The sequence below is a fragment of the Gadus macrocephalus genome, chromosome 10, assembly GCF_031168955.1.
Source record: "Gadus macrocephalus chromosome 10, ASM3116895v1".
NCBI classification, from domain to species: domain Eukaryota; kingdom Metazoa; phylum Chordata; class Actinopteri; order Gadiformes; family Gadidae; genus Gadus; species Gadus macrocephalus.
The window spans coordinates 17588749-17616157 of record NC_082391.1 but is presented as its reverse complement, the minus strand read 5'-3'; the positions used below and the strand labels follow the sequence as shown (position 1 = coordinate 17616157).

The following is a 27409-nucleotide window of genomic DNA, read 5'->3' as shown; positions in this document are numbered from 1 at the left end:
TTCATAATAACAATGTCGTTTGACTGCATCAGGATTTAATATAATCACAAGATGACCAATGTTTATGACTGCAGTTGATGCACAGCATGGTTTTCAACAACGGTACACCGGTCCCAAACCGGTTTCAGATAAGCAGCCGATGTAAGTTCCCGGTTTGCCGATAGGGGTGATCATCAGTCTGTTGTCCGGTAGCACGTTTTTTCTTGCAGAATTGCGGATGTGAGTTGCATACATTGATGCGGAAAAGAGACGTCCGATTTTGAAATGCATGTTTAGATAATGTTCAACACTCGGCGCTATGAATCCCGAAGAGCAAACGGTGACTTGGCTGATATCGCTGGGAGTACTCAGTTCTCCTAAAAAGAACATAGCGGACCCAGAGGACTTTCTTAAAACATCGCTTAAGGATGGAGTCGTTGTGTGCAAACTTATCGAGCGAGTTGTACCTGGCTTCACTGCCAAGGTGAGTCCAACTAGGCCCTCTTTTTCTTGAAGTTTGTTGACATGTGAATGTAAACGTCCCTTCTAAAAGTCCCCGAAATAGAAGGGAGTGGTTTAATCGATTATACACGAACAAGAAACACTAACTCCGTGGTTATTTCTTTAATCCTTTTAGTTTCGTCAACATTAAGTGGAAAGGTGACACAGAAATTGCAGTTAAGATGACTTTATTTATTTTTCTTCGACGGGAAGACGTTCCGCATTCTTCACCACCCTCAAAATGTTTTGTGAAAAAAAAGGTGATCGTAACTGTTCAACTTCCTATACAGCTTGCCTGTAGATACAGGCGGCTGAACAAAACAATTATGCTTATCTGATCCGGGCTACTTTCAACAACGTCGACGTTTTATTCGGCCCTGTGTTGTTGCAATACTTAAGAAGTTGAGGAAGGTAAAGAATGATAAATAACAGTTGCAGGGGTGATGAATCGTCACTTCCGCCTAGAATGCTGTTACTCCAGTGCGCGCGCCCCCTGAGCAAGCGGTAGCGGCTTCATGGTTGAGCCTCCTGCATGGAGGAGACGAAGCCCTATAGACTAGTTGGAATTACTGCAGCCGTCCTCCCCCCTTGTGTACACTGTGCTTACAAAATTACAGTCAGCTCATCAGGTCTCTTTTGAAATATTGTTGGCCTCAGACAATCTTACGGCGTATTAAGCCAAGGTAGGTTATGTGTTTATATATTTATTTCACGTCTCTATCCAGTACTGTCAAGATCCGAGGACCGAAGCAGACTGCATATCCAATATTCGGGAGTTTCTAAGAGGATGTACTTCATTGAAAGTTGAGGTAAGTTACAGTTTCAGGAATTATTTTACCCTATCGTAATCTTTTGGCGTTAAATTTCCACAGTGGTTATCTTCAAACCCTACTTTTGGCCCACTATGACTCCGGTCTCCAATCATGCATTGTGATCTGCTGTTCACTGCTTTGGATAGCCTATGTTGTCATCACACCTCCATGTGTTGTCAACCAGGCCTGGTAAACACACATGCTGTCAGTCAGGGAACTTTCTTGTGGTTGTGGTTGTGTTATTCTGTACTTATGTTATAGACTACAGTCACCACTCGTGGACCAACTTCACAGCCTATACACATTCAATGTATTTAGTAACTTTGTTGCAGGCTCCATTATGGGAAGTGTGTTCTGGAGCTGCATTCTGCAGATGATTAGTGCTTGGAGAGAGAATATATATATTTCTCTTTCATGTACCCATCTCTATTTTCCAGACTGGACAGTTGATTCTCCACCCATTTTATAAATAGTACCTTTTGGTCTTTTAAACAAGCAATTGACTCGACAAGATGTGCTCACTGCAAGTCAAGTGGGTTCACTTGTTCAGCCTAGTTGGTTTGTTATGTTTGGGAGGTCCCGTATGCCTTCGCCCACCATCCTACAACCACTCCATAATTATATATATTTTTTGTGGCTGCAGGATTGCCCATGGGCAGCAAGGCTCTGGATCGCCACTGTCAAATATAGCCTCCATCGTCCCACCGCTTTCTTCTGTGGTGCCCTGCCCAGTACTTTGGCCAGTGATGTGATGGTGGCTAGCGTCTGTTTTTCCTTTTTTTTTTCCCCCAACTCGTCCTTGTAGCCATAGCCCCACTTGTCATGTGACTGCACAAAGAGAGCAGTCATCCTACTTTCACTTCTGCTGTGGATATATAGAAGAGGGGAAGCAGTGGCAGCTGTCGAGGGCCCAAGCTCCTTGGCAAACCTTCCTAGATGACGTGTGGCTCTCACTCACCACCCTCAAGTCAGTGAGGCGCGACTTCTTTCATTGAAACTATAATTAAAACGTGGCCAATGGGGATCATGCACATCTGCATTGGGATCTTTATACGGTCCAGTTTTAGGATGTTATGTTGAGGAAGAGGCTCAGCAACTTACAGTTGTTCTTTTGGATTTTTCTTTCGTGGCTTGTTTGCTAACGTATCATTTAAATGATGTGTTCTGTTGTATTTGCATGTTCTTGATAATTTTATGATGATCATTTTTAAAGATAAATACTTTCAAAGGGTACAACCTTTTGTACATAATTTATATTGGCCTAGATTATGAGAAAGATTGCTAAACTGGATGAGTATTGTTTAGTAACGCCAGTTGTTTTAGCGCTGAGTGAGAACTTGACACGCATGACAGAAGCCTTTCCACTCTAAGACAATAATTAGGATATTTTTATAAAAATAAAGAAATGTGTCGCAGAGTGCATGTGCAGAATACACAGAAGAGAACACATCAAAGCACGAATGAGTAGCTGAACCGTTGCAGCCCAAATCTGTAGATCACAAAATATGGGTCACATCGCATGCCACTCTCTGCCTGTTGCAGTCTAGTAGTCCCACTATGTCTTCCTCTGTGTGCATCGTCGGTTGCTGCAGCAGCCAGGATTCACCTACTTGTACTTACATTTACATTTAGGGCCTTTAGCAGACGCTTTTATCCAAAGCGACTTACGTACATTTGTCATAAGAAGTGCAACAATATATCGCTGTCGGTACAGTAGGATGTTCATAGAACCAAGTGCAAGTACAACAATCGCTAGGCTAACCAATTCCCCGTGTTACAGCAATGATAGCAGCTACTGCAGTTGCTACACAGTTAAGTACTATAATACAATACAACACAATACAATACAATGTGGCCACACAGTTAAGTACTAAAAATACAATACAACACAATACAAAACAATGTTGCTAGTACACAGTTAAGTACTAATACAATACAACACAATACAATAAAATGTACAATGGTGGCCAGAAGGGGGGAGGGTGGCTATGCAGAGTCGAGGTGGACTCTGAACAGGGTGAGTCTTGAGCCTTTTTCGGAAGATAGTGAGCGACTCTGCGGTCCTGAGAACGGCAGGGAGCTCGTTCCACCACTGAGGTCCCAAAACCGAGAAAAGTTGTGACTTTGCTGAACGGCCTTTGCTAGCTCTTAGCGATGGCGGTACCAGACGTCCAGCTGAGCTAGTTGAGCGGAGGGATCGAGCTGGGGTGTGTGGCTTTAGCAATGCTTGGAGGTAGGCAGGGGCAGCTCCATCGACTGCCTTGTATGCCAGTACCGTCGTTTTAAATGTGATACTTCTGTATTAAAGTAAACATCCCTGCAGACATCTCTGCTTTTTGAAGTAGTGATGGTGAGTAAGGGGGGATGTGTCTTTGACCTACTTTTTCCCCTCCATCATTCCCGTGTGCTAGGTTGTACTGCATATACTGTGTTGAGTTCCATTTACAAAGGCATCTTCTGACTCTGGTGTCTTTGCAGGGCTTTGAGGCCGAGTGCTTGTACACAGGGGAGCAATTTGGCAAGGTTCTGACCACCCTGCTGGCCGTCAACTTTGCCACACAAGGTAAGGGATGCGCAGCACTCTTCCAGCTTGTTTACCAAACATTTTGGGAGGGTGAAAACTGATCTAGAATTTGAGCTTTTGTACGCTGTCAGCCGCTTTCTCTTTTAGGCATGCAACATAGCGGCTGCACTTAGTAGAAAGATAGCAAAGATAGAAAGATAGCTTTTTTAGTAACTTTGAAGACCTCTTATGATAGATCAAGTTGAATCCTGTCTGTTATTTAAAGTAACTTTTTAGTTAGTTGCGAGAAAATAATTTTTTGTTATATTAAGTGGAGCAGGAGTTCTCTGAGGTTATTATCTGTTACAAGGTACACTATCAGACAATTCATTTAGAGAGACGATTAATAGGACGCACATGCGATCATTAGTCCACAGTTCTCATTAAATCATCCAATATTCTAGAGCTAACAGTGTAATCAGTTGTGTAATGGTTCAGTGCATTTAGGATTTTTCAAAATCATTAAATGGGTACAGAAATTTGTCTGAAGTTGGGACAGAATTCACAAGTGTTCTATAGCAATCCATTTGGAAAACCCTCTATGGTCTCTTGAAGATGTTTTGTCATGAGATATGAAAGATAATTGGATGCCAAAGTGCCCTCGCTGAAATGTTTTTAAGGTCTTTTAACGGAGCCTGTCGAAAACCATTTTAACAATGTCGAATCAAATTTGACTCAAAGTCCGACTCTTCGCTTTATTTAAATTTAGTTTGGTCAAATCTGTTTATGCTCACTGCTGTGAATGCATATGCTGTGGTCTAAGAAACCCACCCTATCCATGACTTAATTTAATTATTCTGCCTTTGCTGCCAAGCACATTTTAATGTGCTTTACAACAAGTTTACAACTGTAATTCAACTAGGATATGTACCAAGTGATCCTTGTTTCCAGGTCTAAGTTAGTAATGCTGGTCTCCATCATAACTCTATAATAACAATACAAAAATAATTAATGATAAAACCTGCTATCGACAGGAAATAAGCCCAATTCTATGTGTTATGGTTGGTTTTCATTTAAATAATACGTTTATAGGTCAAGTGTGATCTATAATGTGCACAGTCTAGCCGCTGCTAGCTGAATTGAATGTGAGTCGAGTTACCTAGAGTTTGTTCAGCCAAAGGCTTCAATGTTTGTGACTGTGGTATCATGGCCAAGGTGATGTTTAGAGCAACAGAGAATGCACCAAAATAACGGAAGACTGCACTTTTCCCCACAGACTGTGCCACGGAGAGATCATGTCCACCGCAGGGCTCCATTGCTTCTAGTCCCTCACATAACCTCTCCTCTGTCAAGTCCAAAGGATCGCTACGCAGACAATCCAAAACAGCGGTATAGCCTCTGACACAGACACGCACACACGTGCATGCAGATTGTTCATTTCTATGTTGTACGCAATGTATTTGAATGCCATTTCCTTCGACTATTTCCTCTTTTTTTGCTGACAGGCAAGTGTACAAAACACCATTTTATTTATTACACACACATTGACTTCCTGAAACGTTAAGTATGTGATAAAAAGATTATTTGATAATTATTGGAATTAATTGGAGGGGTGGTGTTTGCGGATTCCAAAACGAAATCAAGCGTTTTGAAATGAGATCTGTCCATGATTTGTGGTGGCTCATCAGAGGGTTACCGTGTTGGTATGCTCTCTTGCTAAAGAAAACCTGTGCAGCCACTGGAATCCATTCACTGGTTGATGGAATTTAATTATTGGAGAATACTCATTGTTTTCATTGATTTGATTGACGGGGCCTATGTGTTTCTTGGTCACAGTCGTGGCAGCGGTGGTTAACAGGGATTTTATCATCCAGGAATGCAGAAAATCCCTATCTCCATTGTATTGACCCACTTAGCCTAATTTGATCCACAACACAAAATAGGGGATTGTATCAGTAAGACTTTGGGAAACAGTGATATAAAGGATTTGCCTATCGGACATTAAGACATGGTAACTATCGCTTGATTCTCAGCAAATTCCGTGATCTGCCAATTATTCAATTATCGTTATTTATTTATTTATTTATTTTACAAACTGCACTCACACAGCAAAGGCACCATTGTGGATTCATGTACGCCATCTATTTTATTTTGCATGCGCACTTAATTTTTTTAGCTGTAGCTACCCTCAGCTGCTCTCCAGGTGCCCCCCCATACCAATGCTATACCCTGACCCGAACACCACCGACACCTCTCTGAACAGGAGATGGGGGAGAACGGCGGGGGCGGCCAGGCCATGGTGAAGGCCCGCTTCAACTTCAAGCAGAACAACGAGGACGAGCTCTCCTTCAACAAGGGCGACCTCATCCACGTGTCGCGGCAGGAGGACGGCGGCTGGTGGGAGGGCTCGCTGAGCGGCCGGACGGGCTGGTTCCCTAGCAACTACGTCCGCGAGGTCAAACCCTGCGGTCAGTTACGGCGCTGTAGGCCCTTGAGTCGATTGACTCAACGGCGTATTTAGTATATCGGGGCTAGCGTGAGTTTTGCTGCTTGCTACCGCTAGGATCCTCTGCTAATGTTGAAGCGTTGTTCAACCCCCGCTCCCGCTGAAGAGTGTGTCTTGTGTTAGCGAGTTGGGACATGGCTTGCAGGTGTGAACGCCATCGGACCACGGCCGTCCACAGCATTTCTCCCTCTAATTTAGAAAAAGGCATCAGTCACTAAGGAAGCCACACACTGTGTTGTTCCACCAAACAGCCAGGAGTCAAAGGCAACGCTGTTATTCACGCTACCTTTAGGGCCCTTCTCTCCTGGAAACCCCACGGACGTGAATTCAAACCCTTTGCTGCTTTCTTTCTTTTTTTTTTCCTTTGGCTCCTTCAAGCACAACGTTTCCTGTAGGAACATGTTCTTGGGACTGAATGGATCTTGGGGAATGATTAAAGCAGCATTTTTTATCATAATAATATACAAACATTCAATGATTAAAATTACACTTTGTTAATATAATGACTCGTCTACTTATTTAAGAAATGTTCACGCCATTTCTCACGCCGGGTTCTTCATGATGTGTTATTCGTGATGTTTTCATGATGTTTCGCGGCGCGTCTCTAATAAGTGTTGTGTGATATTTCCATTACAGAGAAGCCAGGGTCTCCTAAAGGAACTCCGCTTACCAAAAACTACTACAGTGTGGTGAGTAAGGACCGCTTTTACTAACTCTGACACACGGACTGCATACTTTACCCTCTGTACTGCAGTTCCTCTTTGGTTTTGGCTGCTTTTTATGGCCATTTTCTCTTTCAGTTTTTGCATAGGCTTTTCCTGTTCTGTCCAAAATGGGCAACATTTCATGTTCAGTAGAAATAACCTTTGACTTAGAAAATAGCAATGCATTACATATGATAAACTTGATACGATTAACCATATGTAACCTTTCCTTCACTTTGCAACTTTTGTTCAAAGTTAAGATCTTTCTCGCCTTTTTCCTCCGTCTACCAAATTGATTTAGAAAGAAGGGAGCACATGGTTGTCTGAGCCATGGGTTGGTGGCTTTTATAATTAAGACCAGATAGTAGTGTGTTACCTCCCAGTACCCCAACGTTTCTAGGCTTGATCCCCATGTCCAACCTTCCTCAAAATGCGTCCCTTTCCTGAATTTAAACGGTGATGGTAGACACCTCATAGTTTCCTCACCTTGAACAGAAGGGATAGCTGCAGTGTTCTAAACTTTTTAATCAAGTCCACTGAGTAATAAGGATGCTGGCCTGATTTCGAATGTGTGAATACTAGTGTTCCCCTGACTTTCCCAGGTGGTCCAGGACATCTTGGAGCATGAGCGGGAGTTTGTGAAGGAACTGCAGACCGTGCTGGGCTGCTATCTGCGGCCGCTGCAAGCCAGTGACAAGTATGACATAAAGAGGGGCTAGGCGGGACTTTCTCAGCCATGTGGAACAATCGCACACTGTCTTACACAGCTAATTAGAATGCATGCATGCCTCCCGCCGTGCGGGAATATCTTTTTTGTATTTTGCTATCCACGGGTTGAAACGGGTTCATGCATATCACGACGGTTGGATATCTCATTGTTTTGCATATTATTTAACGCTGTAAATCAAAGAAAATCAAGTCAAATCGAAGGAGTTTGTATAAGGCTTATACAGTCCTGCAATGTGTATGTATTAATCTAGGGTGAAGAATTCCGTACGCTCAATAAAACGGTACAGTCAAACATTTATACAAAGGAATCTAAAGACACATGCACTGCTCACCTCCTCATGTTTATACACTTTGTTTATTCATGTTAGCAATGAATGGGCCATCTCTTACTCCAAACCAACGTGCATGCTTGAGTCATACAAGGTACACCAGTGGACTGCTAGCTCTGGCCTGCTACTGCCAGTCAATCCAGACGGCTGACGGAGTGCAGCATTACGCTAACGGATAATGTGGGTTCTGTCTAGGCTGAGCAGCGCAGACAGTGCCAGTCTGTGTGGGAACCTGGAGGAGATCCTGACTTTCCAGCAGGGCCTGTGTGTGGCCCTCGAGGAATGCACCAAGTAAGTCACGTGACCCCCTTTCAGCCACAAAGTGGTATTTCCATCTTTACCCTACAACCGTACATCTGTCCAACGTCAGGTCTCTCTTGGCGTTTACCAATTAGCCCTTTTGGCCGTACCGTTCTGCTCTGATTTGGGTGTTCACTACTAATTTATATGCACCGAACTGTGCTGAGCCACGCCCGAGATGGACCGTATCAGAGGTCGGGCCAAATTGAGCCCGATCCGCCTCCAAGTGTTCTGAGGTGACCTCATCCCTGGTTGCTGTTTGGAGGCAGAAGTTGTTTCTCAAATTGTAGGATTATAGACGTATAAAAATACAATCAACTGTGTTCTTGTGTATGAGACGCATCACCATGCATGAAGAGTATGGCTAGAGATCCCAACAGCTTATTTCTTTCTTATTCATTCGTTCCTGTAAATGGGTAATGTGTGTTGATGTGTCCCTGAGCAAGACACTTAACCCTAACTGCTCTTGACGAGCTGGCTGTCGCCTTGTATGGTTGCCACTGCCGTCGGTGTGTCAACGTGTGTATTAACCGATGTAAGTCGCTTTGGATGAAAGCGTCTTCTTAATGCCCTAATTGCAATTGTAATTGATAATGAAGGTTTGATAGAAGCGCACAGCGGTGATGTTACTTCTCTATGATGTGTCCGTGATCTTTCGGTGCGCCACCTTGTGGTCGTTAAATATAGAGGAGGAGATTTCATTCAATTATTTGTGTTGTGTGGAGCACTTTGATCCGTCTTTGTTTTGTTACTGATCCTCTTCTGTGTTGTGCTGTCTTTCTCTGTGCCCCTCCCTTTGGACCGGCCTTTTTCAAAAACCTGCATAGATTCTCTAGCCTTCTGTTCCTACGTTCAGTTAAATTCAAAAGAGCATTATTGTTACGGAAATTACACATATGCATTGGCAACGCGGATGAATACAAACTTTGATAATTCTCTCTCTGTCTCCTTCTCCCTCTCTCTCTCTGCCGCAGAGTCCAAGAGAGCCAGCAGCGCGTGGCCGGCTGCTATCTCAACCTGCTGCCTCAGATCAGACACCTGTACCTGGCCTACTGCTCCAGCCACCCCTCGGCGGTGTGCGTCCTCACCGACCACAGGTCAGCCCCCCCCCCCCCCCCCCCGCCACACCGGGGAACACACCTCCTGGAGGCTATGAGAGGCTGAGGGGAGTAGGCCCCAATGCATTGTGGGGAGCAGTGGCTCAGGAGATGGAGGGGGACGGGATGCTGGTTCAATCGCCAGCTCTTACAGGTGTCGAGGTGTCCCTGAGCAAGACACCTTATCGTCAAACGTTTCAGACAACCATAAGGCTGGCACTATGCTGTTTCTGTGTGAATGTTTGCATGAATGGGTGAAAAAGACAAACAATTTATAATCGTGTGTGTATATATATATATATATGTGTATTGCTACTAATGTCCGATACCATTATCTTTATCAGTTTATGCAACGCCATTAGTTATTCTACAAGTGATGCATAGAATCTCTAATTTTAGTCTTTCCTATAAATTGTTGAAGAACACCAATTGCTTAATTAAATCGAGCAACAATTTAGCAAATTTCCTTTTATAAATGGCTGTATTTCAAACGGTATATTGACTTTATTTATATAGTGCTTTTCACACCATATGGCCACTAGAAAGGTTTAACAATTCTGCCACAACACACACTTTCACTCACACACACACAGACGTTGGTGCCAGCCATGCAAGGCTACAGCCAGGTATGTAGCCATCTGGAGCCGATAGGGATAAGAATCTTGCTCAGGGACACCTCGACTCTTAGCTAGGATCAGCCCTGGATTGAACCAGCACTCTTCCTGTTGCCAGACAACCCCCTCTGCCTCCGGAGTAACTGCCGCCCGCAAGTCTTTTGGCCACAAGGGGTCAGGCTTGCTCTCTCTAAAGGCTAGTAAAGGAACTGTGTCGACTGGAATTATGTTCTGCTTGTGGGAATTTCAACAATGTCTTGTTTATCTTACCTATGTGGTTCTTTCAACTATAAACTATTTTCGATGTGATTGGTAACAAAGGACTTTATAATTTACGGCCCACTATTAAGTCAACTGGCAGAAGCTCACTCATCTCTGGCACACATCAAAAGCATTTAACCACCGCGTGTCGCTAAATAGCTAGAGCACTAGTATTCAAACAATGTGTTTCGATAACATCATTTAAATTTGCATTGAGCTTGACATTGACGTGGATTATTACTGTGTAGCAGGAAATAGGATGCACACTGTTGTTGTATGTAGTGCGTGTGACAAGCATTCAAAACCTGCTCACATTAAACACATTTTCATACAAGATACATTTGGTATCTTAATGATGGCCAAATGTTTCATGTTTATTTTGGAAACAGCAGTGGTTTGTATTAAGGTCCACATTACTATTATAACCAGGCTCATGGTGTGTTTTGTATGTATGTGTGTGTGTGTGTGTGTGTGTCCGTCCTCCCCAGTGAAGAGCTGGATAAGTTCATGGAGAGCCAGGGGGCCAGTGGACCAGGCATCCTGACCCTCACCACCAGCCTTAGTCGGCCCTTCATGAGGCTGGACAAGTACCCCACGCTGCTGCAGGAGCTGGAGAGACACGTGGAGGTAAAGCCCCAGGGATCGCCCTCCCTTTGAGGGCCTGCACACTGCCACGTCATGTTGCAATGAGCGCCGTGCCTCTGGAAGCATGGGAGCTTTGAAATGTTGTAGTATTGACAGCTAATATACCATAATAATTTTTTTGTGTATACAGTTCTTTCTTTCTTACGCATTTAGTTTGGTTTCAAATGTATCTGTACCTTGAAATAAGTTGTGTGTACGTATAATAAGCATTGGGGTATGACTTTATTAATGCGTTTCACAGGACGCCCACCCAGACTATGGCGACATTGTGAAGGCGATGGCAGCTTTTAAAAACCTAGTGGTAAGTCTGCTACAGAATTCTCTACTTGACCATGCACGGAATCCAAGGAAAAGAAACAGCGTTTCTTGGCGGATATCATATTTGCTGTATTGAGTCGAAGGTCGCTAAGCAACAGGCTTTGTTTCGCCAGTCACATGTGGATCTCTCTTTAGTTCGGAACCAATGAATAATTAACACTTAGATTTGCCCATTCCAAAGAAAGGAGTGAAAATAACCACTCGTAGAAGTGTTTCAGAGCATGATCGCAATTTAAAGTTCTAAAATGCACTCATTTGAGATGCCCCCTACAGATGCCCCTTCTCAGTCGCATTCAACGATTTGATTGGTATGTTTTGCTTTTTTGTTCACCAAGTATTCCCATTTGTCTTTAAATAACGGAGCCAAACTAAAAAACGATTCAACATCTAATCAAAATATCTGTCAGCCTTTTTGGCTGACAAGTCTTTCCTGCTACCCACAATAGTTTCCTCAGTACTAGAACCATAACCCGTGTGTGTGAGTGTACTCCCACATCCACCAGTGAACCGGTGCCGGATGACTAGTGCAACTGCATCTGCATTTTGGGGGGGGAATTAGAAATGATGAATTAGAAATACAGTACCATGATGGTACTGTAGTTTGTATAAGTTCATGAATGGCTTCAGACTAAATGTAGGAAGCAGAAGGAGGAAAAGTAAAACAACAATCAACTAAATAGAAAGAACCCAACATATTTGGTTGTGTAGCACAGATTCGACCGTATTATGAAATCCAGATGATGGGATGGCTACAAATCGCAGACTGAAAACTGTATCTTCACTAAAATGAATGCCAAAAAAAAGTGTCTCGCAGACATAGTAAGCTCTCATGCTATTTCTTGTAATATGATACTGTTTTACCATTGTACGTGACCATCAAGCCGCCGCGCGGCAACCGCCCTTATAACCGCCTCGCTTGCGGAGGGTTCGGCGCGACAGTGTGAAGGGCCAGGCGAAAGCTGAGCGTTGGGGCCAAATCGGTGCACGATCACGTGGGCGGCAACCGCTTCCTGGTTTACAGCCGCTTTTGTGACGGCCTCCCTTCTGCCGCCTTTCCCTCATTGAAAGGAATGGAGGCGGCGAGTTGCCGCGCGGCGGTGTGAAAGCAGCTTTACTGTTGGAATGCACCGGTACCCGTCTAGTATCGGTGATCGCACTAAAACCTTCTGTGTCCTGAGCGCATGGCCCAGTTCTCACCCTCCTCCTCACCATGAACTCATATCGGCACCGTGCACCAGGGCATGGTGCACCTCAAACACCTCCGAACCCCTCCGGTAAAAGGAATCATAGGGGAAACGCTGACGTGTTTGGGGGGAAGATTTAACCACAAGGTTGATTTTTTCTTTACTATAGTGCTCCAACCAGATCCAAAGACATAAGTGAACTCGTAATGAAACCAAAATTATGCAAGCTGTTGCTTTGTCATGTTTTCCTGAGTGAAGAGGGAGAGCCCCTGACAGCGGTCCTCTGAACCTTGCATCTTTACAACCGGGCTGTCTTCTGGAACGCTCTGCCAGAACGTTGTTGGAAAATAAACAGAGCCCTGTGTGTGGAGTTTATGCCAAAATGAAGCTACCCACACCAGGTGACAAACATGACCTTATCTGCAGACCTGTAACCTGACCGCAGCTTACCTCGAGCGCAAGTCTTATCAAGATAAGGCAAGCCATTGACTAAACAGAGCCCTGTTACCATTGGCGACAAGCGCAAAAGCAATTGGACAAAAAACAAGTCAAATCTAACTTTTTAATAGTAAATCATAAATATAATAAAGCTTGCAAAATGGTGTTTTTTTTGTTTAACCGTTTCAATATTTAAATTAAATTGTAATACTCATATCGCATTCAATCCTATAATGTACCAACATTGTTTCGCGGTGGTCCTCAGACGCAGTGCCAGGACCTGAGGAAGCGTAAGAACCTGGAGCTCCAGATCCTGTCGGAGCCGGTGAGAGGCTGGGAGGGAGACAGCATGAAGAGCCTGGGCAGCGTGGCCTACATGTCCACCGTCCACACGCAGAGTGGCACCAGCGAGGTGAGGCACTGAGCGCTGGTTGGATGCGACGGCCTATGGAATAATACAGTTTGTAGGAAGTAGGCGGGTGCAAAGGGAGCAATAGGGAAATCGGTGTATTGACACTGGGGAAGGTCAAAGGTTGGAGGTTAAAAGGTATGGCGTCTGAGGCACCCTTTTGCCAGGGCAAAAGTCAGTTGAAGGAACGAGTTAAATCGGAAGGATCAGTTAAACAATTCTTGTGTAACTGATCTTGTTTTTCTCGTGAACTTTTAACCAAGATTAGAATATATACCACTTCTGAATTGTTTTTAATGTACTTTGCTATAGCAACCTCTCTGCATAGCTTTCATGACCATATGAAGATGTATTTGTATTATATTACAAAGTAAACACTGTTGTGATGTTAAGATTGAGGTTGTTGTTTTTTCTGCAGCATATTTAAAAATATTCTCTTCAGACTGATATTATTTGAGTACATTGTTTAGTATAAACAGGGATATGAGGTTGTAGGTTTAGTTTAGTGGCGTACGCTTCATATAGATCACCATGGTCATTTATGTTTTGAACCCCAGAGACGTCAGTTTCACACCCGTCATGATTTGAGGCTCCAAGATCCCTCCCTATTTTGGCGTCCCTATTTTGGCGTCTCTATTCTTCAGAGCATACGTTTAAGGTTCTGCCAATCTCTGCATTTATCACAGATATTAAATGGTTTGATCTGATTGGAAATCTAATCAAACAGTCTCAAAATGCGTAGGCAATGGTTGAACAAGGAAATTAAACATTAAAGATAAAGAGTAAACTGGGGATGAAACTGAGCCGAAGTTCCTTCGGCTGAAAGACTTCAATAACGTTTAGCCGGTCTTCCAACCAAGAAAAGTGTGAGAGGGCCGGCCTTGATTGTGTCTGCTGATTCCCCCTTAGCAACATGATTAATCAAAACCAATATCAAAGGAATAGAGAGTGAAACCCAGAATTGAGGTTTTCTGTTGTCAGACCTCAAATTTGTGAAACTACCAGGGCACAATCTCAAACCCGTACCAAAAAAAATAAAATTCAGTGCTGCATGTTAAACTAAAAGGTTGTGTTTGTTGCAGGAGAAAGAGGAGTGCTACCTGATGCTGTTCCCTAATATGCTGGTCATGCTATCGGCTAGCCCCAGGATGAGTGGCTTCATTTACCAGGTGGGTACTGCAGGAGGGGGCTTTAGTTTGTAGTGTCATTGGTTTGCATTTCCTCATAAACGGCACGCAGTCTCAAGCGGATATCCTGTGTCAGCGCCGGTAAACATATCGTTTTTTACCTTCAGATTATAATCATATTAGACATGGTGTATATAATTTCAAAGGCTAATGCCTAGTATTAAAACGATTATTACATTGTAAAGACTAGTATGTTTTGAGGTTTGAGGTATACATTAATAATACATATCTCCCCGCTCACTTTACAGAGCAGACTACCTCTGACGGGCGCTACAGTGACCAGACAGCCAGAGGACCCAGAGACCGCCCACTATGCCTTCGATATCACAGGTCAGTCGCCCTCCACAGTCAGGTCCTTAACCTTTAAACCCACACCATGTCACTTTTGTACGGCAGCCATTTACGTCATTCTAAAAGAGACTGACCATCCACGAGTGATTCACCATCCGGAGAATGGCTCTCTATAAGTAGTGTTATTCTGGTCTGCTTCTGCAACCGACCTTCTTTTATGCTTCTTCCTTTCCTATGATGAGTCAATGTCTGAGTTTGTGTTATACCTAATATTGGGTCGGTTTATATACTCAGTCATTCAGAATAACAGGTCATTATACTTTTCTCAAGTAAATGTATTTCGATTCGGAACAAATGTGACACTTCTGATTTGATAAAGTCACACCTCTGCCATAGTGGCACCAAGGTTAAGTGTGTGTGTGTGTGTGTGTGTGTGTGTGTGTGTGTGTGTGTGTGTGTGTGTGTGTGTGTGTGTGTGTGTGTGTGTGTGTGTGTGTGTGTGTGTGTGTGTGTGTGTGTGTGTGTGTGTGTGTGTGTGTGTCAGTGTTAATTTTGTCAGCTATTTTAGATTTAGTCTTTTGACGAAAATGCTTAGTATATTTAGTCACATTTTAGTCATTGTTTTCCGTTTAGTCGACGAAAAGTCCTTACATTTTAGTCAACTTTTAGTCATTACTTTTAGTCTGCTACTTTAAATGTTTTCTCTTTTTAAACTAGTTCAATTAGGCTAACCCTATATATGGACACCTGCTAAGTTGTTCCACTCAAATAGAGTACTAAAGTGAAAACGTTACGTTGTCCTGGCAACCGGATTTTCAGTTCTAAACAACAGAGATGGCGTTCTCCATTGCTTCCATGTGTTGTTTCTTTCTGTCAAGGCGTTCATGTATTCCCCTGGGGTATTAAAAGGAAAAGTTTGTAAACGTTAGTTTAGTTTAGTTATTTTTTTAATATGAAGACAATCTATTCTCAATATTACTTACATCATTGGTAAAGCAAACTCACACATCAATTCGCAAAAAGATTGTTCCTTTTCTATAAAAGGTTAGTTTGGCATAGGATTTCCCCTTGTTAATTTGGTTTGTGTAGAACCGAAAATCTGTTGCTATCGAAACGTGACGTCACACTTTAGTACTCTTGTCTGTTCAGCCTTCAAAACGATAGCTGGTAAATTGTGAAAAATGCATTAAATTGTAATCAGAAAACGCGGTTATATGCTATAAACCCTATAGTATCTTGGGTATAAAGGCTGGGAAGAATTTCGAATCATAAATATGTACAATGCATAACGTTAGCTCATAGCTGAGTGGACTATACCTCCCGTTGCCAAGTCGTAGCTAAGGTCCGTCCTATTTACTGGAGGAGTGAACAGTTGCATAAGAACCTTACGGGAGTGTACTGATTGGAAAATATCGTGCATTTTGAATGTCCAAATAGCACACCAATAACATTTTCGTCTCGTCTCGTCAACGAAAACAAAATGACATTTCGTCATAGTTTTTATTATCAAAGATCTATTTGTAGCTCGTCAACGTCTCGTCTTAGTCACGGAAAAAGGTTAGTTGACGAACATTTTTCGTCATATTTTTCGTTAACGAAATTAACACTGGTGCGTGTGCGTGTGTTTTACAGGGAGTGTGATGGAGCGTCTGACGGTGTCCTGCAGTACACTGCAGGATTACCAAGAGTGGCTGGAGCACCTGCAGCCCTACATCAAAGGAGGCAGTCCTGTGGGCACCATCCAGAAGGTACAGACCAACGAACAGGGTCATACCGCAAGGGAGGGAGTGCATCTGACACCTTACAATAAGAGTACATTCATCAACCATTACCAAACACTGGTTCATCAGTAATAAGCCTACCTTTTCAATAATATAGAAATTAATACTTTAGTTAATATGAACACCATTTCCTTAGTTAAATTAAATGCCTTTAGTAAACTTGGAACACAATTAGTAATTTGTTACTACATTATGAGTTAACTGTTAATTATCTCATTACTGTATTAGCTCATGTTAATAAATTATCCCTTATAGAAGTGTTACCAGACGTCTGCATAACATCAACACAGGATGTCAGTTTATTGAGAAGTTTTACATTATAGAGAGGTGTGAACAGTGCCATGAAGCAACTTCTCACTTTGATGCAGGAAGTCTGTGAAGGATAATGTGAAGTGTGAAGCAAGAGTGTCGATGATTGTTACTTTCACGTCTTGAGGAAAATCCCAGTTCAAAGTTTAGATTTCGGTGAAATTAGCTCAATTTCATTCCAAATTAGTTTTACAAGAACAAACAAACAATGTATTTAAATGAATAAGGGAAATCCTAGTTTAAACTAGGTTGCCTTAGCTGTCACTCTCTAAAGGAGAGAGATAACTAACTGACTTAACCTAACCATTTTGTTTACAGTGGTCTTCAAGTTCTCACCTTATTATCAGACACAACGCTGCTTGATGAATTGCCATAAAGACTGTGTAATCCCCTACACGCCTTGTATCTCCTCTCCATGTCAGAGTCACATTTACGCTTTTCAAACATATTGATCTGAGGGGTGTGTGTGTGTGTGTGTGTGTGTGTGTGTGTGTGTGTGTGTGTGTGTGTGTGTGTGTGTGTGTGTGTGTGTGTGTGTGTGTGTGTGTGTGTGTGTGTGCGCAGACGGCAGAGGGTAAGCCTCTGAGCATGGTCGGCACGCCCTCCCACCTGTCCCACCTGGGCAGCTTCAGCGTGGGCAGCCGAAGCCCCCTGGAGCCCCCCAAGCTGAGCAAGCCCTGGTCCCTGAGCTGCCTGCGCCCCGCGCCCCCTCTCAAACCCTCTGCCGCTCTGGGCTACAAGGAGGTAGGGAAGCCCGTCCACGTCCAGGTACACTCCGCCACACACACCCATGGGCACGGCCCGAAGCCTGTTGTTCCGTGTATTGGTTGAATGTACTAACAGTCTTAACGTGATTGTCCAATGTATTATTTTACGTTGCGATTTGGGTCAATGTAATGTCTGAGCCTCAGCGTTACGTTGAGTCATTTAGATCGTTCTTTTTCAATGAACTTGAGATGATGGAAACAATAAAAATTAAGACTACGAAGGGGTAACCATATATCGTAGGACATGAGATGAATATTTGAACGTGTGAGAAAGATGTAAGATGAAAGATGAGAATTCCACATGTTTTCCCCCCTAAACCTTACTGTATCTAATGTGTCTAACCACACACACACACACACACACACACACACACACACACACACACACACACACACACACACACACACACACACACACACACACCCCAACATGCAGAATTCCACTCATCAAGCATTTAACATCTGTGACCCTCTTTCCTCTAAACAGCTGAACCAGTCACCAATGTAGTCTTCTGTGAACAACCTCCCCTTTCCAGGAAGTAGATAGAGCTGCAATGCCATTACTGTGATTAAAGCCACAAACCACTCGTGCTCGAGTAGATGTATGCCAACGAGAGGATCTCTGGTTTAACCCTCCGCGGCTCTCAAAAGATCCCAATCAGCCCTTGCAACGTGTCTCCCAGATGTAGTGTAACCACAACCAGTCTGCGTGGCCACTCTTCCTTTGCTCCGTGTTTTGAGCCGTCCCGGAAGGTCCGCTGCAAAGCAGGGTCAAAGGTCACGCCCGCTGGGGCGTCCTCTCTGTGGGCCGTGGGGTCACCGCTGGACAGGGAGAGAGAGAGAGCGTCTGAGGGGCCTTGTGTCGATTGGCGACCACGCCAACCAAAGTGTTTAGCTCGCTCGCGCCACAGACCTCCCTGCGTCCCGATGGAATCAAACCCAGGATGAAATGCAAACCGATGAACCGGCGTCACCAGGTTGTAGTTAGTTATTTTTTCCCCATCGGACCTTAAATGGCGCGACGAGCCGGCACCGTGGCTAAACGGTTTCCACCGCTGATGGCGTCTTTTAGTAATCGGGTCACAGCTGCATCGCCTGCGACCTATTTCCTCATTTCAGTCTGTGGGTTGGCGCTGCTTGACCACCACGCTCATCACGGGTTTGCCGCGTGGTCTCCTAGCGATGCACCAAATGCACGTCGATTCCTGCGAAGGTCCAAGACCAGCGCAGAGCAGGCAGCGAGCGAATAGCAATCTAGGTCATGATCTTTTTGGTTTTGTGAATGGTGACGTTTGCATGCGCAACCTCACAATCTTTCTTTTGAGTTGTTCATTTGTCTCTCCATCACTCATCCTCTTTTTACTTCCCCATATGTTAAAAACACACACACACACACACACACACACACACACACACACACACACACACACACCCCAAATGGTTGGGGATGGGTCTGTTTGAATTGTTAAAATATTCTATCCTATTACATCATCCTCTTGTCATATATTTTTTTCATGCACATTTCACTCCCTCTCTCTTTCTTTCTCTCTTTGTTTGCCGCCGTCTCCCATAGAGGATGTCTTATATCATGAAGGTAAGGTTAGATCTCGCAATCTTCCTGCTGTGTGTGCGTGTGCGCATCCATGCATTTTGTCATGCCACTGTTTGACGTGCGCCCTTACCCGGTCATCGTTTGTTTCCTGCGCCTGCTTCGCACATCTGTCCCACCGTTCTACCGATTCTGACCGCACGTCTGTCCGCCCCCCCTGTCTTATGCTCAGAGTCTCTCCGACAGGTGAATGCACTCTCCTCTATAGCCATGTGGGTTGGTACTCGTAGATCCTCGTCGTTTTGTATCATCTCCACATTGTGGATTTGCAGTTTCAAGTCGGGCATTGCTCTTTGCCACGGAGGAGGTGGTCCGCTGTTTGACTGCTTTTCATCTTTTTTTGGTCTGTTGCAAACAATGACACTTTAAACAAAGAGGAGGTAGATGATATTCATGAAGAGTTTCAGCTGTCATAATACAGCTGTTCATCACAAAACACATTAGTAATCACAACAGTTCCGTTTAGCATTTGAGCATGGCAGGAGATGGCTTAGGCGTCAGCATAAACATACACATTATACACAGTAACAGTTCATATATAACCTGTTTGATTATCAGTGGTTCATTGTTTTTTGAATGCCAAAAGAAGTGGACGGTGTGCCAATGAATGTGTTGACCGTTCATTAGCGCACAGTGCTTCCATTGTATAATCAGACACTGCTCATGTGGTATGCCTACAAAATGGGTTCCCCAACTGAACCGATAAATATACTTAAAGATACCTATCAGAGTTGTCCCCACTACATGCTTGATGTGCATTATGGCAAATGTTGTGGTTTATTGCTGCTGTTTGTTGTTGTCGTGGCTTGTTGGTCTGTTTACCAGACATGTGCTTCCGTGTAAGCTTGCAGCGTAGATGCGGTCCGTGCATCGGCATGTTGACATGACGGGGTCGACACAGGCTCCAAACACTCACCCCTGGGTCTTTGTCCCTGCAGGACTCCAGCAAGAGCCCGCGTCCCATAAAGAAGTTCCTGCCCGGGAACCGCAAGAAGGACAGGAAGCCCTCTGAGGATGACTCCCTCATCCGGAAAAGTATGTTTTAGTGTTTTCTATTCTCCAAAGTTGCTACAAAATGAAGAAAAGGACAAACGTGGCGAACTAACGTCCACTTCAGTCCAAAAAATGAAACATGATGTGAAAGCGAATACTCCTTTCAGTTTTTTTTTTGGTGATGATGGACGCTTTTTCCAGTAAGGCTTTGTAAAAGATCAAAGCGGAGATATTTACGAAATTCTAAAAGTCCCCCAGCAGCTTTATGCCAGTGCTGAATACATGTAGTCGAAACATGGCCGCAGTTCTCGTCGATGGCAATGGTGAGATTACAGCAGGTTATTAAATTAGCTAAACGCACAATGGCAAATCTTACACATGGTGTTAGAGTGTGTGTGTGTGTGTGTGTGTGTGTGTGTGTGTGTGTGTGTGTGTGTGTGTGTGTGTGTGTGTGTGTGTGTGTGTGTGTGTGTGTGTGTGTGTGTGTGTGTGTGTGTGTGTGTGGTGAGAGAGGAGGGAAAGCCACGGAGGAATACCATCTATAAACGTGCTGCTTGTACTTCCCTGGTTCATTTTGTTCTTTCTCTCTCCCCAGTGTGTCTGAGAGGGAGGCTGTGTGTGTGTGTGTGTGTGTGTGTGCGCGTGCGAGCATACCCTAATCAGTGTGTTGTTGTGACCTGTGGTGCCTCTGTGCTCTTCAGGCACGGCGGCGTTGGAGGAAGACGCCCAGATCCTGAAGGTGATCGAGGCGTACTGCACCGGGGCCGGCCTGCACCAGAGCGCCTCAGGTGGGGAGCCGCTGCCACGCTCGCCTGCTGGGCTCCCTGCCTCGGATCTCAACACGTCACATGCTATTGGTAGGATTTGAAATGTGCCTTATGTCTAATTGTGTGTGTGTGTGTGTGTGTGTGTGTGTGTGTGTGTGTGTGTGTGTGTGTGTGTGTGTGGGGCATGTGCCAGTGAGGAAAGAGTGTGGGCCTCAGGTTCTGCTGCCAGAGGAGGAAAAGATCATTGTGGAGGAAATGAAGAGCAACGGCCAGACCGTCATCGAGGAAAAGTAAGACCTTGTCACTCAAGGTGGCCGGACTTCACCCCCCCCTCGCCCCTCATAACACCTCAGCAATTCATTTTTACAGCCAATCTACCATCAACATCTTGCGCAGTTGAATAAACTTGTTCTTCGTTTTTGGGCTTTGCAGAAGCCTGGTTGATGCCGTGTATGCATTAAAGGACGAGGTTCATGAATTGAAAAAGGTAATTTTTCCTCAGGTGTAGGGAACAAGATACCCTGATACTGAGACTCAGATACTGATACATATGTTGGGTGCATGCATGTCTGTACTTCTTTATTACAATGGGATGGTCATTACTTATATCACTTACAAAAATTGTGTGTGTGTGTGTGTGTGCGCGCGCTTACACAGGAGCACAACCGGATGCGGCAGTTCCTGGAGGATGAGCAGAAGTCCCGTAAGGACCTGGAGCGAGTGGTGCGCAAGCTGTCCAAGCAGAAGAACGACATGGCGTGGGACGACGCCAACCACTGAGCACAGTCTGCTCCCTCCCTCCCCCCCCCCCCCCCCCCCACCCGCCTCACCATGCTGGGCGGGGCTAGGGGTCAGGCGGGGGGGGGGTCCAGCGTCCAATCGATGGTACATATATACGTAAGCATGCTTTTAACGGGGCGGGCACGTCTGTCTGGCTCTGTCCGGCCGTCCGTTTTTCCTTAGTTACTCCTCGCACAGTTTTTCCGCATTTTGAAAGCGGAGACCCCCTCCTCCCCGTGGACACGGCCGGGACCACTGCCCGCTTCTGATGCTGGATCCCCCCCCCCCCCCCCACCTCTCACCCGGAGCGATCGCCAGCGGGAGGCCGGCCTTTTTTTTGGGGAGATTTAGATCCAACAGAGTTACACCAAACAACATTAACACCCCGGTGACGCTCACACTCACACTCACTCTCACACACACACCGGCATCCGCTGTGGGGGGAGGGTGTCTGCACATGCCACAAACGAAAGCGGGGGGGGGGGGGGGGGGGGGGTCGTGAACCAATGCTCTTTTCAGGACCGTCGCCACCAGCAGCTACACGCTTCAAATCGGCAGTGAAAGCGAAATCTAGGAGAAACCTCGGTGGAGGCCTGGCTGAGCACTCGCCGTGCTGCTCTTTCCTTCATGAACGGATGGAGGTTGACGGCTAGTTCCTCCCCCCCCCCCCCCCTACCATCTCTGTTCTAGCCACATCCGTCATGTTATTATTACAAGCTTGACTTAATAAGACTTAATAATCCCATCACTTAGTTTGGTACAAGCTTTGACCTCTTGACTATCAAACGGAGGCCCGATGTTTTGGATCTCTGACCTTTGCTGTAGTTTCTTAATGCATCCGTGACTGTGTCTGTATATCGCATGATGTACAGTGTTTCTACAGTACGACAGTACTGCATTAGAACTTTGATAATCAAAATATTGAAATGACTACGACTATCAGGGATGCAGGCTCATAACAAAATAGTATATATCCGGAAGTGTCTGTTATATACAGTATAAAATACCAATAATGATAATAATAAGGATGTCAACTACTTTTCAGACTAAAAATGTATAAAAGTAGCATTTAAATATTAACTAATGGGTTGTTTTTTTAAATATGTATTTATTGTATATTCTAAACATCTAATTATGTTAAGTAAAAAAAAAAATGCAGTTTGCTACCTTTGCACCTGTCTGGAGTTCTACCGAACCTGTTTTTATAGGCAGAAAAAATTGAATTTTGGTCAATAGGAAATTATCTACCACAAGAGTTTGAGTTACAATATTGGCATCTCCTTCTTTTCTTTCTTACCGATGTAGGGTTTATTTTCAGAGTTATATGTATATATAAATCTGCAAACAAATTGCAAACAAACCGAGGGAGGATTTGGAGATGTGTGAGAGTGTGGGGGCTTCGTGCGCGTAATACCGCAGAGAACAGTTTTAAGTGCCTTGTGAAGCCGTCGGTATACTGAAAAGTTGAAGCAAAAAAAACAACCGTCAAAGTGTGGTTTATGTTCTAGATGCGCTGGTGGTTCTGAGAATGATTTCAAGTGGAAATACTTCGGTTTGCACTCAGGCTTACTGTGTACTTTGCTTTTGACAAGTAGAATTCCAGCTATGGTTGATGTTTGCCCTGTGACACCGTTGATCTACAACTGCCCTCCAAGGTTTTTTATTATTTTGTGGGCAGGGGGGCGGGGTTTGGTACACCGTCAACTAGAGTAAGGCGTTTTTATTGGCCGACTGCTGTTTTCTCTATAGCCATGTTGACCAGATGTAAATAAACAAAAGTGGGAATTGACAGTTGAAGCATTTGTATCCCAGCCTCCCGAGGCTAGACTGAATTGTTGGTCCAACCAGTTTATGATTACACCCGTTCCCCAACGATTTGGTCGTTGAAAGTCATTAGAAGATGCTTAAACAGAATGAACAGAACCCTTTTGTTCTGACACGTTCTGACGTGTTCCAGACACGGTCCACATTGTTTCGCCTGTAAAGCGGTCTGTAAGTGTCGTAATGCATAAAGCTCCTTATACCATCTCAACTTTTTTCACTGACCTATGCGTTCTCCTTTGCTGCTGTGTTTAAGGTCAAAGTAACCTCAGTGAGCACTTAGTTGTGGAACAGAGGAGTTTGTGGGGGGGGGGTCAAGTACGTCCACATTGTTTATCAAGAACCCCCACGTGTCCAGTAGAGCTTTGGGCTATTTTGAAAAGAAAATTGTTCTATGCAAATCCTATTGTTACAAGTATTGTAATGCTTTTTTTTTGTAGACTCTCTACCCTACATCATGTGTCATTATGGCCATTCTTTTAATAAAACAAATTACAAAGAAATGCAAATGAATCCTATGGATTGTGTCTCTTAGATTATACATAAAGGGATCAGTGTAGCCGTAGTAAGCGACGTGCATGTTCAATTGAAAACCCATCACAGCTCGCTAGTCACAAAAAGAGTAGGTAGCTGAGCCGACGACAGCTCAGGACTTCCTGTGCATGCATCGCTTCTACACCGCTACCCCCTCGCTAGAGAAAGAGGCTTCTGCAGTTTTTTTGACGGGTTTGAGCCTTCCACTATTTATTCACGTCTTACAATGAATTGTTTTAGTAAAGTTGACAAAGGACTTTTTGTAGATGAAATAGCTTTTTGAGGGTGTAAGGTCTGCATATTGACACTGAAGGTAAACTGAGGAGATTAGTAATACTGGAATGAGACCATGGACAATTAAGTATCACTTCTATTCACATGTCTCAAGTGTCTTACAACGCTTATTTTAAAATGTGATCTGCCCCAGAGAAAAACTTGCATGGGGGCATTTATCCATATTGGTTTGTAATCTGTGTTTAGTGAGCCAACTTCAGTTGACTATGACTGTTTGTCGCTATATTTTAATTCGGTTTTCACATGTTTAAAGAAAAACAACGACTGGGCTTTTAGATCAAACACACATTTATAAATATAATAAAAAAAAAAAACATCCTTTCTCATAAAATGAAAAGCACTTCTTATAAATAAATTAAAATACACATCATCTGGTATTAGGTATCCATAAAAAAAAAGAGCAAGAAGCTCCTACATTGCTTGGCCATAAAATTGCATTCATCAAGTCTTTATAAATAGTTGATGTCCCCTCCTATTGGACACCACAGACCGGACGTTACAAAGCGCTAGGAGGCGTCCTACAGCTTAAACATTCCAAACGTGGTGGCTCCTCTCTCGTAGTCTACCCATTTGTGGTTCTCCACCCACACGCCCAGCAGGTTCCCCACCTGCAGGCTCAGTACCTGCCCCTGCGAGGCCGTGCACTGGCCCGTGTTGTGGTTCCCCAGGCTGCAATATGCCTTCATCAGGTCATGGGGCTTGCCCGTCTCGTTGTGCTTCCGTCTGACCATGCTGACCAGGGGCATGCCCGGCTGGCCTCCCCCGGAGAAGCTGACCCGGGCGTAGACGTAGTAGTCTCCGGGATGCTGCACCTTCAGCCAGCTGGCCCAGTAGTAGCCTACGTTCTTCAGAATGGAGTGATCCATGTTCCACTGCAGGTATTGCACTGCAAGTATGAATCACAGATGACTTAAAATCGTTTCAATATGCATTTTATTATGGAAAGGGAAAGAAATCTTTCTTTGGCAGGCTGCTGCCGTATCGGATAATTATGTTTAATAATAATAATAATAATTCAATTTTTCAATGACCCAAAGACGCTTACAGTCACCACCACTACGTGAAGGTGTGCTCGTAGCATCGCTCGGTGGTCTCTTGACTGTCATGCCCGCCATGGCCTTGGGGGACGCTTTCTCTGAGCGTCGCTCGGAAGTTCGAGCGGAAACTGCGAAGGAAAACGGTAGTGTTCATTTTTTTTCACCCTAGGTCGAGGAGGTTTGACCGGGTGTAAAACCAAGTTAACAATGGAGATGTTAATGTGTTTCTCGATCGCTTTGGCTCAATTCTTGATTGTAAGGTCGAAAGCCATCACATGCGAAATTATCCATTCGATATCAAAATTCAAGTCAGACAAACATGAATATTAAATATTAATATTATATATATAAAAAAAAAAAAATCCAGATGATAATGAAATAGGAATTACGAATTTACCAGCCAACCAATCGAGTTTGTGCTGTCATAAAACAGTGGTGACAATTGCATTTACAGTTTAGATAATTCTAATATTAATTAGTTAATTAATTAATTGAGCCAAAGTGATTCTGAAAAACTGATTTAAGAAAAACTAAAGTTTACCTACTTTTGCCCTCCTCATTGGGTTTCGCAGACTCAAGTGGAGAGATCTAACAGAAATTAGCAACAAAGAGAGGATGTTATTAATCATGTTATTAGTCATTTAAAAAAATAAAAGCATTTGAATAAGTAATTTAATTCCTAGAATAGTGAAGTGTCCTAACTGTTTTCTAGAACAACATACATGAATTTTCAAAAAGCATAATAAACTATCAATGTAATTTACACAAAAAGCTTCCAATGGCAACTGTTGTTCTTCAAACAAAGGACTATTATGATCATCTTCAGTACTGACATCAATGCTAGATTCAAGGGTGGAGGTTACCATTCTGCCAGTGTACAAATAGTAGAATCCTCCACAAGACAGGAGCAGGTGGAGCACCACGACCAGCCCTAACACCCGGACCACAGCCCTGGTGGGGCCCCGTCTGGGGGCCAGGTGTTCGGTTGGCAGGCTGGTGCACCGCGGCGGTGGCTGGGGTGGAAACGCGCTTGTCTGGTAGGTGTTTATCATGGTGGTGCTGGAGAGGGACTCTGTGGCCCGCCAGTGAGGTGTCATACGATTTCATACATCCACTTCCTCGACGCCTGTCACTTGTCACATGTGTGGGTTTGCCTCTGTGAGTGTGTGTGGTGGGGGGGGCCTGCGATTCTTAACCCTTTCAAGTGCTGATCACTGAATTGCATCTAGTTGAGTTTGTTTGATTCCCATTAGACAATTTCAGAACGAAAATCTAGTTAAGAAACAAAAAGACAGCAATCATTTAAAAAACACAACAAAAAAATATCTGACTACCATGAACACTCTGAACTACAAATATATATGTAGCAGTGCTCTCTGCCACAGGCCTCCAAGGGGGTTTAACTGGACCTCACCGTCCGGCAGGACACAGGTGGTTTGATGTTGAAATCCAGCTTGGAAGTTTGGTCAATGCAGAGCAGGTGGTTCACGCTGCAATGTCGGAGGTCGCCCTGAGCGTGTGGTGAGGGCTGGTTTAACCTCGGTGCATTCAGGGGTTCGGAGCGATTGTTGACGGCGGGGGGGGGGGGGGGGGGGGGGGTGGGGGGTATGGAGCGATTTTATTTTATTTTTATTTTTTTGGGGGGGCCTTTTGGGGGCCCTAGTAGTGGCCCGGGGCCCCAAGCAATTGCCTGGTATGCCTAATGGGACGCGGCGCCTCTGGGTGCATTGATTGGGTAATGCTCCCATGTTGGGCAGCCTCAACCACGCCCAGAGTCAAAACAGTCTGACACATCAAACATCAGTGAGGATTCAATATATGATTAAATTCATACATCTCTCACAGCTTTGCTACAAGTTTAATAAACTTAGACCACATGTATGACATTAGGAAATTGGCATATTATACGT

At 44.2% G+C, this 27409-nt stretch overlaps 2 protein-coding genes and 1 long non-coding RNA gene across 7 annotated transcripts; 1 reads left to right on the top strand and 2 right to left on the bottom strand.

Annotated features, from left to right (window-relative positions):
- The first annotated feature begins 154 nt into the window (after positions 1–154).
- arhgef6 (Rac/Cdc42 guanine nucleotide exchange factor (GEF) 6) lies at positions 155–24137 on the top strand. 5 transcript variants are annotated; one of them, XM_060062999.1, is made up of 22 exons: positions 155–463; positions 1206–1289; positions 3771–3855; positions 5072–5184; positions 6059–6263; positions 6938–6990; positions 7608–7702; positions 8259–8354; positions 9338–9460; positions 10824–10962; positions 11222–11281; positions 13186–13332; positions 14412–14498; positions 14765–14846; positions 16440–16555; positions 17462–17641; positions 19238–19258; positions 20212–20308; positions 20968–21054; positions 21227–21323; positions 21466–21520; positions 21691–24137. In XM_060062999.1, the coding sequence occupies exons 1-22, from the start codon at positions 299–301 to the stop codon at positions 21811–21813; spliced, it is 2310 nt and encodes a 769-aa protein (XP_059918982.1). In that variant the 5' UTR covers positions 155–298; the 3' UTR covers positions 21814–24137. The 5 variants fall into 5 exon arrangements, with proteins under 5 accessions (XP_059918982.1, XP_059918980.1, XP_059918983.1 ...); XM_060062997.1 differs by having other exon boundaries at positions 17462–17665; XM_060063001.1 differs by lacking the exon at positions 155–463 and adding an exon at positions 1059–1109 and having other exon boundaries at positions 17462–17665.
- Positions 17789–18209, bottom strand: LOC132466013 (uncharacterized). The gene is made up of 2 exons (XR_009527721.1): positions 18039–18209; positions 17789–18002 (listed from the first exon to the last, which is right to left on the bottom strand). It is a non-coding gene; the product is annotated as an uncharacterized LOC132466013 (long non-coding RNA).
- Positions 23755–26866, bottom strand: LOC132466012 (uncharacterized). Its single transcript, XM_060063003.1, has 4 exons — positions 26363–26866; positions 26045–26087; positions 25508–25627; positions 23755–25348 (listed from the first exon to the last, which is right to left on the bottom strand). The coding sequence occupies exons 1-4, from the start codon at positions 26594–26596 to the stop codon at positions 24981–24983; spliced, it is 765 nt and encodes a 254-aa protein (XP_059918986.1). The 5' UTR covers positions 26597–26866; the 3' UTR covers positions 23755–24980.
- Positions 26867–27409: the final 543 nt, after the last annotated feature.

Excerpts from the sequence above, each read along its gene's own strand:
- arhgef6 (XM_060062997.1), top strand. The coding sequence starts at position 299 with ATGAATCCCGAAGAGCAAACGGTGACTTGGCTGATATCGCTGGGAGTA. Across the intron at positions 3,856-5,071 it reads CGTCAACTTTGCCACACAAG|ACTGTGCCACGGAGAGATCA; the intron begins GTAAGGGATGCG and ends TTTTCCCCACAG. Across the intron at positions 8,355-9,337 it reads GCCCTCGAGGAATGCACCAA|AGTCCAAGAGAGCCAGCAGC; the intron begins GTAAGTCACGTG and ends TCTCTGCCGCAG.
- LOC132466012 (XM_060063003.1), bottom strand. The coding sequence starts at position 26,596 with ATGACACCTCACTGGCGGGCCACAGAGTCCCTCTCCAGCACCACCATG. Across the intron at positions 26,088-26,362 it reads ATTTGTACACTGGCAGAATG|ATCTCTCCACTTGAGTCTGC; the intron begins GTAACCTCCACC and ends AATTTCTGTTAG. Across the intron at positions 25,349-25,507 it reads TTCACGTAGTGGTGGTGACT|TGCAATACCTGCAGTGGAAC; the intron begins GTAAGCGTCTTT and ends TCATACTTGCAG.